Source organism: Alligator sinensis, unplaced genomic scaffold (genome assembly GCF_000455745.1).
Source record: "Alligator sinensis unplaced genomic scaffold, ASM45574v1 scaffold338_1, whole genome shotgun sequence".
NCBI lineage: Eukaryota > Metazoa > Chordata > Crocodylia > Alligatoridae > Alligator > Alligator sinensis.
The window spans coordinates 592,259-608,549 of NW_005842719.1; the positions used below are offsets into that span (position 1 = coordinate 592,259).

At 47.4% G+C, this 16,291-nt stretch overlaps 1 protein-coding gene across 1 annotated transcript in view; it reads right to left on the reverse strand.

The window, feature by feature from the left end:
* Nucleotides 1-16,291, reverse strand: part of CHD6 (chromodomain helicase DNA binding protein 6) — a 251,204-nt gene that overhangs the window by 105,077 nt on the left and 129,836 nt on the right. The window contains 6 exon segments of the mRNA XM_025216269.1: nt 5,357-5,467; nt 8,819-8,998; nt 11,095-11,259; nt 12,028-12,223; nt 13,027-13,237; nt 14,684-14,939. Coding sequence (XP_025072054.1) covers nt 5,357-5,467; nt 8,819-8,998; nt 11,095-11,259; nt 12,028-12,223; nt 13,027-13,237; nt 14,684-14,939 — 1,119 coding nt within the window.

Genomic DNA, 16,291 nt, shown 5'->3' on the forward strand with positions numbered 1-16,291 from the left:
CTGGGCCACGGCTGTGCTCAGGCTGGGTGGGGCAGGCAGTGGCAGCACTGGGTGCGGAGGGGGGGCTACAGCCACCCCAAAATTTGCCAGAGCACCCCCTCCCAGCGCTGCCACGGTCTGCCCCATCCCTGCCTTCCCTGAGTGTAGCTCTGGCCCAGCTCCCATGCCAGGAAGAGCCTGGCACAGCCCTGGCCCTAAGCACACAGCCTGCCTTCGCCACATGCATGAATCTGGGGGGCATGTGACCCACCCACCTCCCCCGGGGCGTGCACAGCAGTGGGAGGTGCTCCCCCGCACCACCCCTGGACAAGCCACCTGTGGCTCTATCCTGCACCCTGCCATGCCCCGGCTGGGCAGCACCTGCCTGAGCCCCAGCCCCTCCTTCACTGTGAGGGCCTCGATCTGCCCCCCCTCATGCTTTTTCCCTCCCCCACGCCCCTTCCCCTCCACAGACTTACCAGCTGGACACTGCTCTCCAAACTGCTCGGCTGCACTCCTGGCTGCATGCATGCTACAGCTGCGCGCATACACAAGGCATTTATTGCCAACATAATCAGCCACATTAGCCAAAAAAACCCGATTGCCGATATTGTCAATTTTCCTTTTATCAGTGCCGATATGATATGGACCAATGTGTCAGTGCACCTCTACCAGTTGGTATTCCATTTCTTTCTACACCTGAAAACAAAGACAACAGTCCTTGCCAACAGAGCACACAAAACGCCCTAATCTCCCCGCAACTCAAACCAAGAGATGAGACTATGTTTGCTCTGTTTTGACCAAAAGCATCTAATTCTAAAGAAAGTTAGAGAGACTTTGGATCCTACTTGGGAGGATGTAAAATACAAATGTTTCAAGACTTGTTACAGACAACATAAAGGAGATGGAAGGAACTGAGTGAATTACACCATCTCTCAGAGAAGCAAGTATAAGCTAAAGATGGGGTTTCCCTTTTAAAATTATCTTCACAAATTGTGAACATTATAAAGGAGAAAAAAGGCCTTAAAATCCTTGAGAAATTAAGCTAAATAGAAAGCACCTTGGAATCTCTGCCTGAAACTAATACACACAGCAAGAAGCAAGACCATAATATTGAACAAGAGAAAAAAAGATACTGAAGGAAAAGGACAAGGTGACTGGAGGAGTCATAAAGCTAGTGATATTCAAGAGGATTTGAGTGGGACTGAATGGAAGTGATGAAAAGAAAAAATGGAAAGGGGAATATCACAAGGGGGAAAAAACAATTAAAATGGTAATGTTGGGAGCTGAAATAATCATGAGAATGGGGAAGTAAAAACATATGCTGAACCTAAAAGCAAATGGTAAGGGGTGGATATAAATATAGTGTAATATGTGAAGAGACTGGGAGGAAGGCCTGATACATTAGACAGAGGAAGGCTCTGTACAATATACTTCAAAAAACAGTATCTGACGAATTGTAATATAGTGCCATGACTCTCCTAAGTTGGGAGTCAGGAATCTCCCTGGAAGGAGGTCACTACTCAGGTGTGGAAGGGATAAATATTGCTTTCCATCTGAGGGTTAGAGTGCAACCTCACACTTTAAGCATTTTAGGGTGAGAATGTATAACAAGATACACAGGGACTAAAAGAGCACTGCAGGTATATTAAGTAGACCAAACATAATCTAGATAAGCTTTATTTTTTATTTTTTTATATTATAAAGAGGTGAAGGCAGCTCAAGGTAATACACACACACAGAGATATTAGGGCTGTCAATTGATCATGGTTAGTGCACGTGATAAATGCGTTAATCGATACTGAGTTAATTTTTTTAACACATTAATCGCACACATGGTTTTGGAGCCCATGCCCAGGCTTCACTCCACTGCCATCATCACTGCTTCTGGGGCCACCCAGTGGAGCAGTGATGGCAGCGCAGAGGACCGCAGGGCATCCCAGGCATGGGCTCTGGGCTGCTGCAGCAGGGATGAGGAATGGCATGCACAGACACAGAACACAGCCTGGCAGTGTGTAGAGAACTGCCTGCCAGGTAAGCCTGTGAGAGAGAAGGAAAATGGGGAGGGAAAGGCAGGGGGGCAGACTGAGGCCCCCGTGGTGAGGGAGGGAGTGGGGCAGAGAATGGGGTAAATGAAGCCCCAGGACTGGGGCAGGTCATGGCATAGGGAGGCATGTGTCCCCCAGATTTTTGCATGGGGTGAAGGCAGGCTGTGGGCTGGGGCTCTTTGCACCCTGTTGCCTTTGCCCCGGGAGCTGCATGCTGGCTGTATCATGTGTCCCCTGCCCGTCCAGTGGCGGGAAACACAACATGGCATCGCATGGCCTCCGGAGCAAGGGCAACAGGATGTAGAGCCCCAAGCCCGCAGCCTGACTACTCCCTGCACACAAATTTGGGGGGCATATGCCCCCTGTGCTTCCCCCTGGGGTGGGCAGAGCAGCAGAAGCCACATATCCCCTCCCCCCATCTGGACTGCCGCTCTGTCCCACAACTTGCCCTGGCTCTAGGGCCCCATTCAGCCCAGCCTCTGCCCCACTCCCTCCCTCACTGTGGGGCTTTGATCTGCCCCCCCCATGCCCATACCCCTCCACAGGCTTACCTGCTGGGTAGAGTGTGTGTGTGTGTGTGTGTGTGTGTGTGTGTGTGTGTGTGTGCGCGCGCGCGCGCGCCTGCCCCTCACTCCCAAGCCACACAGCCCCCTCAGCCCTGCTGGTGCCTCTCACACCTGACCCACAGTACCCCACATCCTGCTAGGGCATGTAGAAACTGCCTTCCCCAGGCTCCCAATCCCCCTCACACACCCACAGTTCCCCACACCTTCACAAATTCGCACACACAACCCATCCCCACCCCCCAACCATACAAAGTACCTGCATAATTTTGCATAATTTTGAATTTTAGCTGTGTGATTAAAATCACAATTAATTGTGACTAATTTTTTTTAATAGAGCAATTGTGATAATTTTTTTGAATGATTTGGCAGCCCATATATATATGTATTTCCCATCCAATAACTCAGTCTCTAGCCAGAATCTTTGAATATTAATTAATATTACTGAATCTTACATTTACATATATGCATTATATTAATAATGTATGCTAATTTATGCAGATTGTTGCATATTATTTAGTTTGTAAATATGTAATAACTTAAATCTCTTGTGATTCCTGTATATTATTAGTCCAATATTAGAATTCCATATTTTCCTGAATAAACAAGAAGTTAAAAAAAGAAAGAAATGCCCTGTCCAATGAACAACCATTCTTGTAGCCCATAGACTCAAATTAAAGCAACAGCAGGTCAAGTTTGCAATGGTCTGTTTCATATGCAGGCCAATACGTTTGTTGGGCAGCCCTGCAGACTAGTGAGGAATGGTGTCTGTAGGTGCAACAGAGGCTACTGAGCCCCCACAGGGTCAATAAGCCACACACTAGGGCTCCTGTTTAGTGGCTTCTCATTGCTATAATGCTGTACAGTGGCTCTTTACAATTCTTTCATGCTGCACTAGAATCCAGAAGCAATATGTTAAGAATAACTCACAACAGAGAGCATGGTTAAAGAGATAATTACACATACTTTGGAATTAAGCAGGGTGGCAGGAAGCACAGTAGACCCATGAGACCTCAGTCTTTCTCGTGACAAGTGCTACCTTGCCAGAGCGGTCTAATTATCATTTAATTTCATTTTCAGTTTAATAAATGATGGGAATCACTGTTGGGGCAAATATTTCTACTGCACAGCCCCCAGTTAGCACTGCACCCTCAGAGGATCAAGGCCAGGTGGTCACTGTGGTAACAAGCCTGTAGCCCTACAGTTGAAGGGATGAGATTAGTGTGTGCAGGGGGTGTGCAAAACCAGTAGTGTGCTTTGCAATTCACCAGCTATGCACAGATCTTAAGGTATCCTGCATCTGGGGCAGTAACAGAACCACATAGTTTTGCCCTGACAACCATTCATTGGATGTTCTGTTTCATTAAAAACCTGTTTGGTGTGCTTTGTTCATGTTAGAAGTCAAACTTATCACCAGGTTTGGGGTCAAGGAATTTTTACTTAGGCAGATTGGCAAGGACATCACTTGGGTTTTATATCCCTCTGTAGCATGGGGCTCCACCCAGCTGCTTGAATCATATGTGCTTATATCACCTAATCAAAGACCTACCAGGGCTGGGACATGGGCATGGGTAGTACTGCAATCTCCCCTATTCTTTGCCAGTGGCAAAAAGACTAGCTTCCTGAGGACTGAAATGTTCACTCTTTCTAAAATCTTTGGGTGATTGGTTACTGCCCCAGGAAGTTAATATTTATTGGCTTTGACAGAAAAGAGCAGTAGTCTAACTAATGAGGGGTCAGGGAAAAGGGGGGTACAAGAATAGCAGCTACCAATACTCCCAGCCAGCTACACTGTCAACAGCAGCCTAGTAGTTGGTGCTGCCCTGTGTGCCACCAGGATGCAGAGCTGCCCTGTTATGCCTCTGGAAAGAAGGTTAAATGGGGATCTAAGGGTCCTTGATGATATTCCGGTCTGGCTAGTCACACTGGGATCAGCATTATGGCAGTTCTCATAGGGGCTCTCTGAGGCACCTTAGCGCAGATTGCTTCAGTGAGCCTAGAGTACCTACTTAACCATGTCCCCTAGTGCCTTGCAGATGGACAGAATAGATCTGGTGGATGATGATATGAAAGAGTCTGGGAAAAAATCTGTTCTGGGTTTGGCACCACGTATTGGGAATGCATACAACTGGGCCAGCTTCCAGCACTTAAATCAAGCACTACACTATAAGGCATTTACAGTTGCCAAATAAAGCCTCTCTTCCCATTACTTTCCTAGTAAAGTGAGAGGCATACACAGTGCAGTACAAATGCACTGCATGTCCAGCATACCAGGGCATTTCCAAAAGAGCCTTCTGGTTCCATTGCTGCAAAATAAAATGGCTGTGACTGTCACTTATAAGGTTGTTCCTTCCTTGTCAAGAAATTTGCTAAGCTCTTATCTCTATCACACTGCAATCTGCATAATCCCAAAGAGCTTGGTTTATGGTTTCCAGAGCTGTCAGTAACTTAGTCACCCGTGTTCTATTGACTCCTCCTTTGTACTTGCTAGTAGACATAGAGGTTTCTCCCAGTCTTTGAGAAGCAGCCCCTTAGAATACAGCACCACATCTGTGTAGCAATACATAGCTGGAACACACATTTCCCAGCTGAGGAACTAGAATCTTACAGAATCTGCCAATGGATTTATTGTAAATGGAGTAGCATGCATGTGAGTGTATGTATGGGGGGGAAGAGGGGGCACGTATGTCCATGCATAATCAAGCATATGGGAAAATGAGTGTGTGCAACTGTGTCAGTCTTCAAATCCATGTGCACTGACCCTACCTTTTCATTCTTTGTGTCTGTGTCCAGATCTGCTATCTTAGCCCACTTCTGCCAGAAGTTGGGATCATCCAAGGAAATGTCAGTTCTGTTTCCTGAAGCTACAAAGCTGGCCTAGGAGTGAAAGAGCAAGTAAACAGACTTCAATCCATCATCTTACTACAGCAAAAACAGCTTTATTATCGCAGACGCACAGAGCGCCCCCCCGCAATAGCACATCAGCCTGCACTTAAAAGAATTACTGGCAAGAAAGCACTGTGCCAACATTTGCTAAGGGGAGCTGGGAGCCAGCCTCATTTTCAAATGCTCATGTCTAACTCACTGGGAATTTAAATTGTGCCATTTTACCCTGAGAATGGATAATAACTAGTATGGCCCCATCCTTCCAACCAGTGCTCAGAATGCCAGCCATGGGAGCAGCAGTTTCCATGGGCCTCAGTTCATTAGAGAGGGTTCAAAACACTGCTAGGGCTTAGTTCTCAATGCCACTGGAATGTAATACATTCCCTCTCTCCAGTAACAGAGCAGGGCTCCTGGAAAAATAAATCTCAAGAGTCCAAATATCTCAATGCTTCCATTCATAGAATCACAGAAGGGACCTCAAAGGCATTTACGTCAACACCCTGCACAAATGCAGGATGCATTATTCCTAAACCATCTCAGATAGATGCCTATCCAGCCTTTTCTTGAAAGCCTCCAGTGATGGAGATCGCAGTTTCCCTGGGCAGCTTGTTCATCATCCTATTAGTACAATTAAGAGGCTTTTTTTCTGAGATTTACTTAAGATCTGCTTTGTTGAAGTTTTCAGTTGTTCTCCCTTTTCTTTATGGCAGCCTCTCAAATATTGGAAAACAGTGATCATGTCCACCTTTAATCTCTTCTTTACCAAACTAAACACATCTAATTGTTTCAGCCTTTCCTCATACAGCTTGAATTACTTATCTTGGGACCCTTTTCAGTTTCTCTACATCTTTCCTAAAATGAGGAACTTAGCACTGCACACTATACTCCAGCTGAGGTCTAACCAGGGCTTAGCATAGTTTAAAAAGCAGTAAAGCATATTTAGAGTAAATCTCAGAAAAAAACCCCTATAATCCAGTTCTCCAATTAAACAAGATCCTTTGCATTCCAATTCTAATCTCCAGTGTGTTTGCAACCTCTCTTAGTTTCATGTAATTTACAAACTTGACTAGGAATCTATTACTACATCCAAGTCATTAATGAACTTGAACTTGCAACCTCCTGCCATTCTGACATCAATCCAGTTACAGTTATTCCTTGCTTGTGGATATTGAGCCAGTTGCATATCCATCTAACAGTAATTTTATCTATCCCACATTTCTCTGAGAACACATCAAGTCCTTAATAAAGTCCATGTATATTATGTTCACTGCATTCCCTTCATCCACCAAACTGGTTACTCTGTCACGGAAGTTTGTTTGGCGTGACTTGTCCCATGTTGGCTGCTAGCAATCATGCCTTTCTTCTCCAGCTGTTTATAGAGTGACTATTTTCTAATTAGCTCCAGTAACTTCCCAGGTATTGAACTTAGGTAGGATGACTGGTTTGTAATTCTCAGAGTTCTCCTTTCATCCCTTTTTTAAGAACAATTCTCCAGTTCTCACATGTCTTCCAATGGCTCTGAGATTTCTTCAGCCAGTTTCTTCAACAAACTGGGATGAATTTAATCAAGCCCTGCTGACTTAAAATTAATTCCAAGTTTGTCAAGAGCTCTCAGGCATACGCTTTGCCTATCTTGATCCTCAGCCCTCCTTCTCCTTTGTATTATTTTTCTTAGCTATTTGCTCTCAGTTTGCTTATGTTACGATGATGGAGGCAAAGTAGGCATTGAGCAGCTCTCCCTTCTTTGGGACTTCTGTTAATAGTTCACCCTAGCTACAGAGCAGTGTACCCACAGTTTCATTGGTATTTCTTTTCTGTCCAATGTATTTATAGAACTTTTTTCTTTAACATCCCTTACCAACTGTATCTCATTTTTGTCTCATTTCAGGGAGACACTGTACAGGGCCTTTCTATAGTACTGGCAGCTCAGCTTTCAAGTGTGCTTTTACTCTGGTAAGACACCTGTAAAGATTGCAACACAGATTCTAATGGGCCAAGTGTAGATGGACTCCAGGTTGTTTGGGCTCAAGCCACAAGTAAAAGGCTGGCCCTAAAATTCCCTTGGGACCTGACAGCTCAGCGCAGCTCCTTCCAGCTCACAAAACCTCCCCAGTAACAGACTGTGCAGGCCTCCTGCTGCCCCAGCTGGCACAGGTAGGAGATTCTGGCTCTGCAACTAGAATATGGCTCTCAATTCTGATGATGATGCACAAGAAAGAGGGTGGGGGGTTAGTAACAGCCTTCAATTACCTGATGAGTGGTTATGACGAGATAGAGTTAGACTGTTCTCAGTGGTAGCAGATGACAGAACAAGGAGCAACGGTCTTAAGTTGCAGTAAGGGAAGCTTAGGTTAGATATTAGGAAAAGCTCTCTCACTAAGAGGGTAGTAAAGCACTGGAAGAGAGCCTGTGGACTTTCCATCCTTAAAGGTTTTTAAGACCCAGCTAGATAAAGCCTTGGCTGGGATGATCTAGTTGGGGATGGTCCTGCTTTGGGCAGGGGGTTGAAGTAGCTGACCTCCTGAGGACCCTTCCAACCCTAATTTTCTATGATTCTATGAAGAAAGAGCAGATTTCAGCACCCTCCCCAGGGCCATGTAGCTTCTGAGAACTTACAGAAGCCAGCAGATTTGACCAACACACTAGGCAACAGATCTGCAGAATAAGAAAGGTCTCTTCAGGGCAGAGAAGCAGCATTTTACAGAGCAACACTGAGATAAAGCAGGGAAGTTATCTGCCTCATTGGAGGCAGCACTGAAAACAGAAACCCTGAGTCATGGCTTTAATCACTAACACCCTCCCACCATACACACTCAGTGCAGATAGGCCCTACACCCTGCAGAAGACCAGACTTTGCATGCAATCTTCCTATCACAGGAAAGGTTCCAAAGGAGTGTACAGTGGGGATCAAATTAAGCAGAGTTCCATTTATTGCCATCTATTGCTCCCATGGGCTGCTGCTTATTTTTCTTCCTCTTCTGCTAAGTATCATGGCTATCAAGACAGGAAGAGAGGGAGCTCTATGTGCTGCCCATCTGGCTTCTGCACTGCTATCATAATGCTGCACCAGCCTGTGATGGGGTACATAAAGTATTATGGGTCCAGCAGGATCCCACTCCTGAGAGCAGTCTGTGGGTAGAGAGTTTTCTTGGCTTTTGTAGCAACAGAACCCTTGCCCAGTTGAGACAGGAGAAGATCAGAAAACAACAGACCATGCCAAGAGCTGGGGATTTTCATTTTTGGTATTCCACATGTTCCCAGCACACCCCACACTAGCACTGAAAGAACAGTTAAAAGCCAAAGCCACTTGCAGAGAGACTGATCCCCCTGGGCACATTGCACCTTGGCAAAGGTGGAGCCCTTCCCCTCAGACTGGATAGTGATTGTCTGTGTTCTGCGCTGCAGGATCTGATCAATATCTTCCTCACAGAACTTGGAACCTTCATCTTCTTCATCCATTAAAGCCCCATAAGCACCTTTCCGCAATAGGTCCTCTACCTCCATCTTTGAGAGCTGTTGTACCTGCACCAGGAGACAGAGAACATTAGTAATGGTGAGAGCAGCCTCTTGAAAGTGGTATCGTGATGGGGTACACAGGCAGTAAGGCTCTCAGGAGTCTCTTCGTGGCACAGGGCAGCACTGTGTGGAGACATCTTAGGCTGTCTCTCCACATGCTAATTCCAAAAATGGAAGCAGTATAGCCATGTTAGTGCAGTGCTGCACCACAGTACGTGCCTCTGCTGACAAATAGGGCTTGTAAGCTCAGGCAAGGCATCACAATAGCATGCATATGCTGCTTCCAGTTCTGGAGTGCAGAGCCAGAACCAGTTTTCTGCAAGGTGCTGCCTTGACCTCTGTTTCCTCTGGAGAGTGCAAGGCCTTGAGCTAGCCCAATTGTCAGAGGCTTTCAAAGTTCCAGCGTGACAAGTAACCGGGGAAAGATGGTACATGGAGAATGGGCACTGTGCAAAACCCCCATATACTGAACTGAACCTAAACACCTTGTGAATCCCCAGACAAGAGCCACAGCAGGTCCGATAATCCCAGAATAGAAAGGGAAACAGAGCTGTACAAGAATGAACAAATATGCGGTGAGGAAATGAGGCAACAAAATATACCGCCCCTCTTCTTGGAAGCCTGCCTGGGACTTGTTAAGATTACTACTGCTCAGGGCGGGAGACATGCCTGCCCATGTGCAACAGGTTTCTAGGACTCCTCTCTGGACCTGTAAAAATTAAATCGAACTAAGATTGCTTTTCCCACACAGATACCTTGCTTACCCTCTGTGCCCCTCCTTTCAGTGCACTGTTCAGCCCTACACTGACAGGCTGATCTTAGAATGGTGTATAATACAATTAAGCTGTACTGTTTAATGGGTCATCACAATCATGGCCCCCTCCAGTTGAAGTGCTGGAAAAGCTTTTCTGAACTACAATAGGAAGAGTTTTAATGAATCCCAGAAAGCCCACATCCATTACCTGGCTTTGTCTAGCTTAGTTCTAACAATTCAAAGCAACTGGCTTCCCATCCAAGGAGATAATGCTATTAGACACTGCCCATTTAGAACCTTATTCCTTATACACTGTCTCAATCTTTCTAAATTTCAATCCAGGAATGCAAGGGGCCTGGCTGCTTAGGCCTGTCCCTCTGGCAGACAAGGATTCTGCTTAGGTTTGGCTTGTCACTCTGACTAAGGACTTTGCCAGCTGTATTCAGATGACTGACAGATGCTGTCTTATTTTAGGAATGCTGCCTGTATGACTGCAATTTACTTTAGATTGCACTCCTTCCCTTAAAGAAGGATCAGGAATTAGACCATTTGGAGCTTACTGGTGGGGCCATGAAGACAAGGGATGCTGTCTCAGAGTTCAAAGAGCTCTGGGGCTCTCTCTCCCTTGGAGTTACTCCTGGACTGGAAAACTCAAGGAATACTCAAAAAGACTGTGCAAAGGATAGGCGTACAGAGCAAACAGTTCTCTGCAGAATCCACAATACCATGGTACCTTCAGATCCCCTGCTGGAGCTTACTTTAAAGGCCATAACACCCTGTCCTGGAAGAGACATAGGATGCCTTTCCAGCTAGGTTACCTCGCTTGCATAGAGGTGTTCCTAGATGATGACTCAACTCTGGATTCAGTAAATTTGATGGAAGCTGTTCAAGAGCTTCTATGCTTTTTAGTAAGTTGCATCCTCATCTAGCTATGCATCTCATCTTGGGAGCAACACTTCTAAATTAAGCAAACAAAAGTCACCTGCTGTGGTTCCTTCTCAAGTGGTAAGCAACCAATTCCCATCAGAGTTCAGAACATCTCACCATCCAAGGGACAAGGAAACAGTGATTACAAGGAGTCAGTTGGTGGGATCTTTTACAACTGGAAATCTGAGGTAGTTCAAGAATTCCTCCCAAAAGGGACCCTCATCCTGTTCAGGGGCTCAGCCCTACACTCAATCCTGCCTATTCAGAGTAAAAGTCATTCAAGGCACCCAGAAAAGCAGTTGCAGATAGTTTCACTGATGAAGCACAGAAGAAATACTAAAGTAAGCAGCAGAGGTAAGGAACAAAGGAGCAGAGCTCTACTGCCGCTCAGCTCCAGCCCAAACCCTAGCAGGCAACCTACCCCATTGGTGCTGCCCTTGCGATTAATGTCTTGCAGAACAGCTTTGTCCAGGCCCAGCTTCAGACTGGCTTTGTCAAACATCTCCCGCTCATAGGAGTTCCTGGTGATCAGGCGATAAACCTTGACTGCCTTGCTCTGCCCGATTCTGTGGCAGCGAGCTTGAGCCTGGGACAGGAGAGAGTGTTATCTCAAACACAGTCAGTGGACAACAAGGGATTATGGGCCAGGTTCTGTCTGGGTCCTCCTCTGTGAGAGCACCACAGCTAAGTCTCAATGCAGGGTCAGTTCCCCACCACCCTTACAACATGCCTGAGTGATGACGTGAAAACCCACCCCAGGGAGCCTGATTGGCCTCTTTGCTGTGACTGCCAGCGAGTTGAACTTGCAGGAGCGGCAGGGTCTGTGTGATGCAGACAGACGTGCACTATGAACAGGATTCAAACACCCTAGCACAGCCCCACAGAGACACACACAGGTACCCTGAATGCCAGTCTCAGTTTCTGCAGTCTATGCAGGACTGAGGACTACTCCTCCTGCCACCTGGGCCATGGTGGGGAGGGCTCTACCCAGCGTGGTTGCTCTGAACTCAGATGAACTTTGAGAACCACCTTGGCCTGTGACTACCAGTATTTCCCAGCGAGTGTCACCCCAGCTCTGCACTTTCACTGGTTATTTCCAGTGATGCATGGTGCTGCACTGCACAGCCTAACTGGTTATCATTTGTAATGGATGGTGCCCTGTTCTTGGGTCTCACTGACTAGCACTAAAGATGTACAGTGCTCCAACTTGTAACTCCATTTACTATCCCTGGCTGAGTGATGCCCTGCCCCATTGTCCCAATAGCTAGCATACTCTACCTCTGCTATAAATATAATTAGTCACAAGATCCTGTGTCACTCCTGAAGGTGCCATTAGGGCCCTGCTACTCATTACCTGGAGGTCATTCTGCGGGTTCCAATCTGAATCAAATATGATGCAGGTGTCAGCAGCTGTGAGGTTAATGCCCAGGCCTCCTGCCCTGGTGCACAAGAGGAAGACAAAGCGATCTGAGTCTGGCTTACAGAAGCGATCAATAGCAGCTTGGCGCAGGTTCCCACGCACTCGTCCATCAATCCGTTCATAGGTGTATCTGCTCAGACAGGGAAACAAATGACACAGGCTGCATGACAATACAGTCTGGCAATGCCAGAAAGGGTCACTGGGAAGGAGGCCCCCCATCTCTAAAGCACCAGCTTTTGGCTGCTGAGGGGTGCAAACTATTGGACAGGGAATGTTCTAGTGATTCCAGCACATTCATTTCACATTGACAAGGCTCCCAACATTCCCTGATGTTGGGTGGATGGAGAGCAGCCCAATTGTGCAAAAGATAGCTAATGCCCCAAAGCTGCCCAGGGCTTCATAGAAACTTTTTTACATGCCTAGTGGCTCTGACAATTCAGAAGACAGACAGGGCCAGGGGCTTCGATTTACTTGTGGCTTGCTAGCTCCCACTGTTTAGTCCCCTCATAAGCCAGGCCTCTTCTTCTTTTGTGACAAGAGAATCTGCAGCACCCCATGACCAATGTACCTGAAGCTCCAATATCTGGTCCAGAAGGGGCAGCAGGCATAGGATAAGCCTTAACTTACAATGTCCTGCTTCTGTACAGTCATTGCTGGTGCAGATCATGATGAGGGATGACAGAGGGGCACACAGGCCAGGGTGTGCACAGGGAGCACCTTTCTAACATTGTTCATGGATTGTGGAGCCCCCCCAGAAAAGATTCTGCGTGGTGAGAATGTACCTTCCGGGTTCTTCATTGGGACAGACAACAGCTAAGCTCCTTTGGAATACTAGATAAATAGGAAAAGATCTATCCCTCCAACCTTGGTCTGAAGTACAGCAGGGATGTGGAGACCTGAGTTGAGCTCAAGGCAACTCTGGGCTGTACTAACCGCCTCTGGATGAGATAGTCCTCCAGGATGTCAAGGCAGCGCACCATCTGGGAAAAGATCAGCACCTTGTGTCCACCAGCAATTAGTTTGGGGAGCAGCTTGTCAATCAGCACCAGCTTGCCAGCTGCCTGGATCATTGCCTGCAGCTGGAAGTCTGGTGCATCTGAGCTGTGTGTTTTACGGAAATCTTCCAGGATTTTCTCTTCTGCCCCTGCAAAGCAAGATGGAAAGTTATCCCCTGGAACACCTACCCTTGCTCTGCTTTCTACTGGCAATGGCAACATGGCCCCCAACCCTCAAAACTGTATGATACCATGACCCAGTGAGTCATGTCCGAGGCGTTAATATCACTCAGCCATGATGCACAAGGGATAGGTGGCAAGACACAGAGCTCTGTAATGGTGTAGGGAGCAAGACCACTAGGTAAGGGACCAACTAAGAAGGAAAGGGAATCTCATGGCAATTTACCCTCTGATCCACAGGGCCTGCACCCAAAGAGGAGTGAGGAAGAGGAGGTTTCAAATCTCTGTGCTTCTTTCAGTCCAAGCCTCTCTGCTGAGGTAGTCAGCCATGGATGCAGAGCAAGGGGATTTGCATTCCATTTCATATAAATAATCCTTCAGGAGAATCTGAGCATGATCTGGCCAGGCCTGTCTTACAGGTCTATCACAAGTTGCCAGCACCCATTCACATTATGCCCAAACCAGCACTGCTTCATTCCTAACCAAATCATCTCTGGGGATCCCCTGGATTGGAGATCTCCCATCCAAATCCAGTGCCAGCATGGCCTTGCTTAGCTTTTGAGAGAAAAAGGGAAAGCCATCCACAAGGGGATCTGTAGTATAGATATTCTAATTTTAAGGCACTCTGAGGCACCTTCACCCTACAATAAATGCACTATAAGAAATTGTCAAGCAAAACAGGCAATCTAGATTTCCCCTGAACACAAATTGTTTACCACCTGCAACTGTTCATCCCATTACAGCCAAGAGCAGATGATTAGCAATGGGCAAGTTAAGCAGCATCCTGCAGAAGCTGAATGCACAGAAGTATTAGCTACTAAAGAGCAAGGCCCAATCCCTAAATAAGGTGATCTCTAAAGCTGGTGAATGGTCAGATGTAGGGAGAAATAGGGCTCATTCCCAGAATAGAGAGCTGAGAAAAAGTCCTTGCCCTGAGCACAGCCCCATCACTGATCTGGTATGGGTGGTTGCAGTACTTGGGTAACTCCTTAAGTAATGGACTTAAACTGCAACATAGGAGATTTAGTTTAGATACTAGGAATAACTTTCTAACTTTCAGGGTGGTTAAATACTGATGCAGATTATACCTAGAGATGCTGCAAAAATTCTGCATTTAAGTGCAAGTTAAACAAACATTTGTCTGAGATAAACCTGCCTTGACCAGGGAGTTTTATTAGATGACCTTCAGAGGTCCTTTCTAGTTCTCTTATTCTATGATTCATCAGCCCTGTATCATGGTGCTAATAAGCTTGGGTGTGTTAGTATAGACACCCCCAGGTTTCTAGCCCAGCCTACCCCCATGCCCTGCCCCTCACTATTAATAATGCATGGGTTGTTCCAGTGCCTGTGAAGTTTCCAGAGGAGCTAGGCACATTGGTATGCCATATTCCCTATCCCCATGACCTACTTCTCACCATTGATGAGGTACGGGTGGTTGCAGCACTTGCGTAGCTCCATCATTGTGTTGATGAGGTTGGGCATGTTGTGTTGGTTGGCACCCTTTGACAGGAAGGAAAAGTTCTTCTCCAGGATGGCCCGGTAGTATTTCTTCTGGATGTTGGTCAGCTCTACCTCGATGATGGTCTCCTGCTTGGGTGCCAGGTTTTTTTCCACATCATCCTTCAGCCGTCGCAGCATCATGGGCTTCAGGATTGACTGCAGCTTTTTCACCTGCCCAGAACAAGCACAAAGACTCATTGCCCCACCCTAACCTGTGAGTGCATGCTGGACAGTGAAGGTCAAGCAGACAAATACAAAGCCTTCATAGGCTGGGGACTGTGTGCTGGGATTCTGTACTTACTGACTTGCAGATATGCTAAGGCAAAATGCTTTACTGGCAACCAATGAGAAGATCTCTCTAGCTACCTGCCTTATAATTCTCCTGGGTCTGACAGCCAAACTGCTTCCCTGTGGGGTTGGTGTGCGACACACTTGCCTACAGGTTGGAACTTGTAGGCACTCACTAACAGGAGTGAGTACCCCAAGTCTCACCAGGAGACAGCTTGCTGAGCAAGGGCTATGTTTACAGGTCACATTGCAGAATAAAACCTCATTTGAGAGTTTATTTTCTCCTTTTGAGTGCCCAGTGCCTAACCAGCTCCTGCCCCACGTATGAACAAAAGAATTGCCATTTACTGTGTCAGACCATAGGTCCCTCTTGCCCAGCAGCCTCTGAGCACCACTTCCCTTGGCTGCTGCTGGAGCTTGGCAAGGAGCAGCAAGAGCCTGAGAAGCTGCTGCAGGCTCCTGCTCTCCCCAACACCACCACCACTGCCTCTCCAGGACCTACAAGCCCCCCTCCTCTCTCAGGGGGAACCCTCACAACTACCAGCCACTACCTGCCGCCGCCTGCAGCCAGAGGGGACCTCACAACACCAGTGGGGCCCCTCCACCACCACCACCTGCTACCTGCTTGCTAGCTGCTCAAGCAGGACCTCTGTATTTGTCTTCCTGAGGTGAGCCCTGTGCTCCAGCCCCCCTCTCCCAGTGTTTGTGTGCAGCTAAGTAAGCCAGCGGCATGCTTCCTCCTCCCTCCTGTGTGTGTCCCTATGTGTGTTCTTTCTGTTCTCCCAGCCCTGACCCTGGCCCCAGCCCCAGCCCCTCACATACACACCACCCTCCCATAGCCTCCACCTGATGCAGCTGGAGGAGACTCCCTGGACCCCCCTGCATCAAGCCACTTTTCTCCCCCCAGGCAGAGGGGGACCTCATGGTTCCCTTTCATGCACCCCAACTGACCCCTTCCCACCAAACCTCTGATGGCAGGGCAAGAGCCACCTGAGGGAGCTGCCAATGAGCCTGGGGAAACCCCACAGGGCCAGGGGCCTCTCCCTGGCCACTCTTCCCCAGAGGAGACCACAGGACTGCCCATATCCGACCAGGGCAGAAGAAAAGCAGAGCTCTTCAATGAGTTCTTCGCTTCAGTATTTCTATGTACCGACCAAGCCAATTCCCCCACCTCGACCACTGACGGATGTCCACATGGCACCAGTCCGCCTACGGTTAGTTCTGAAATAGTTAAG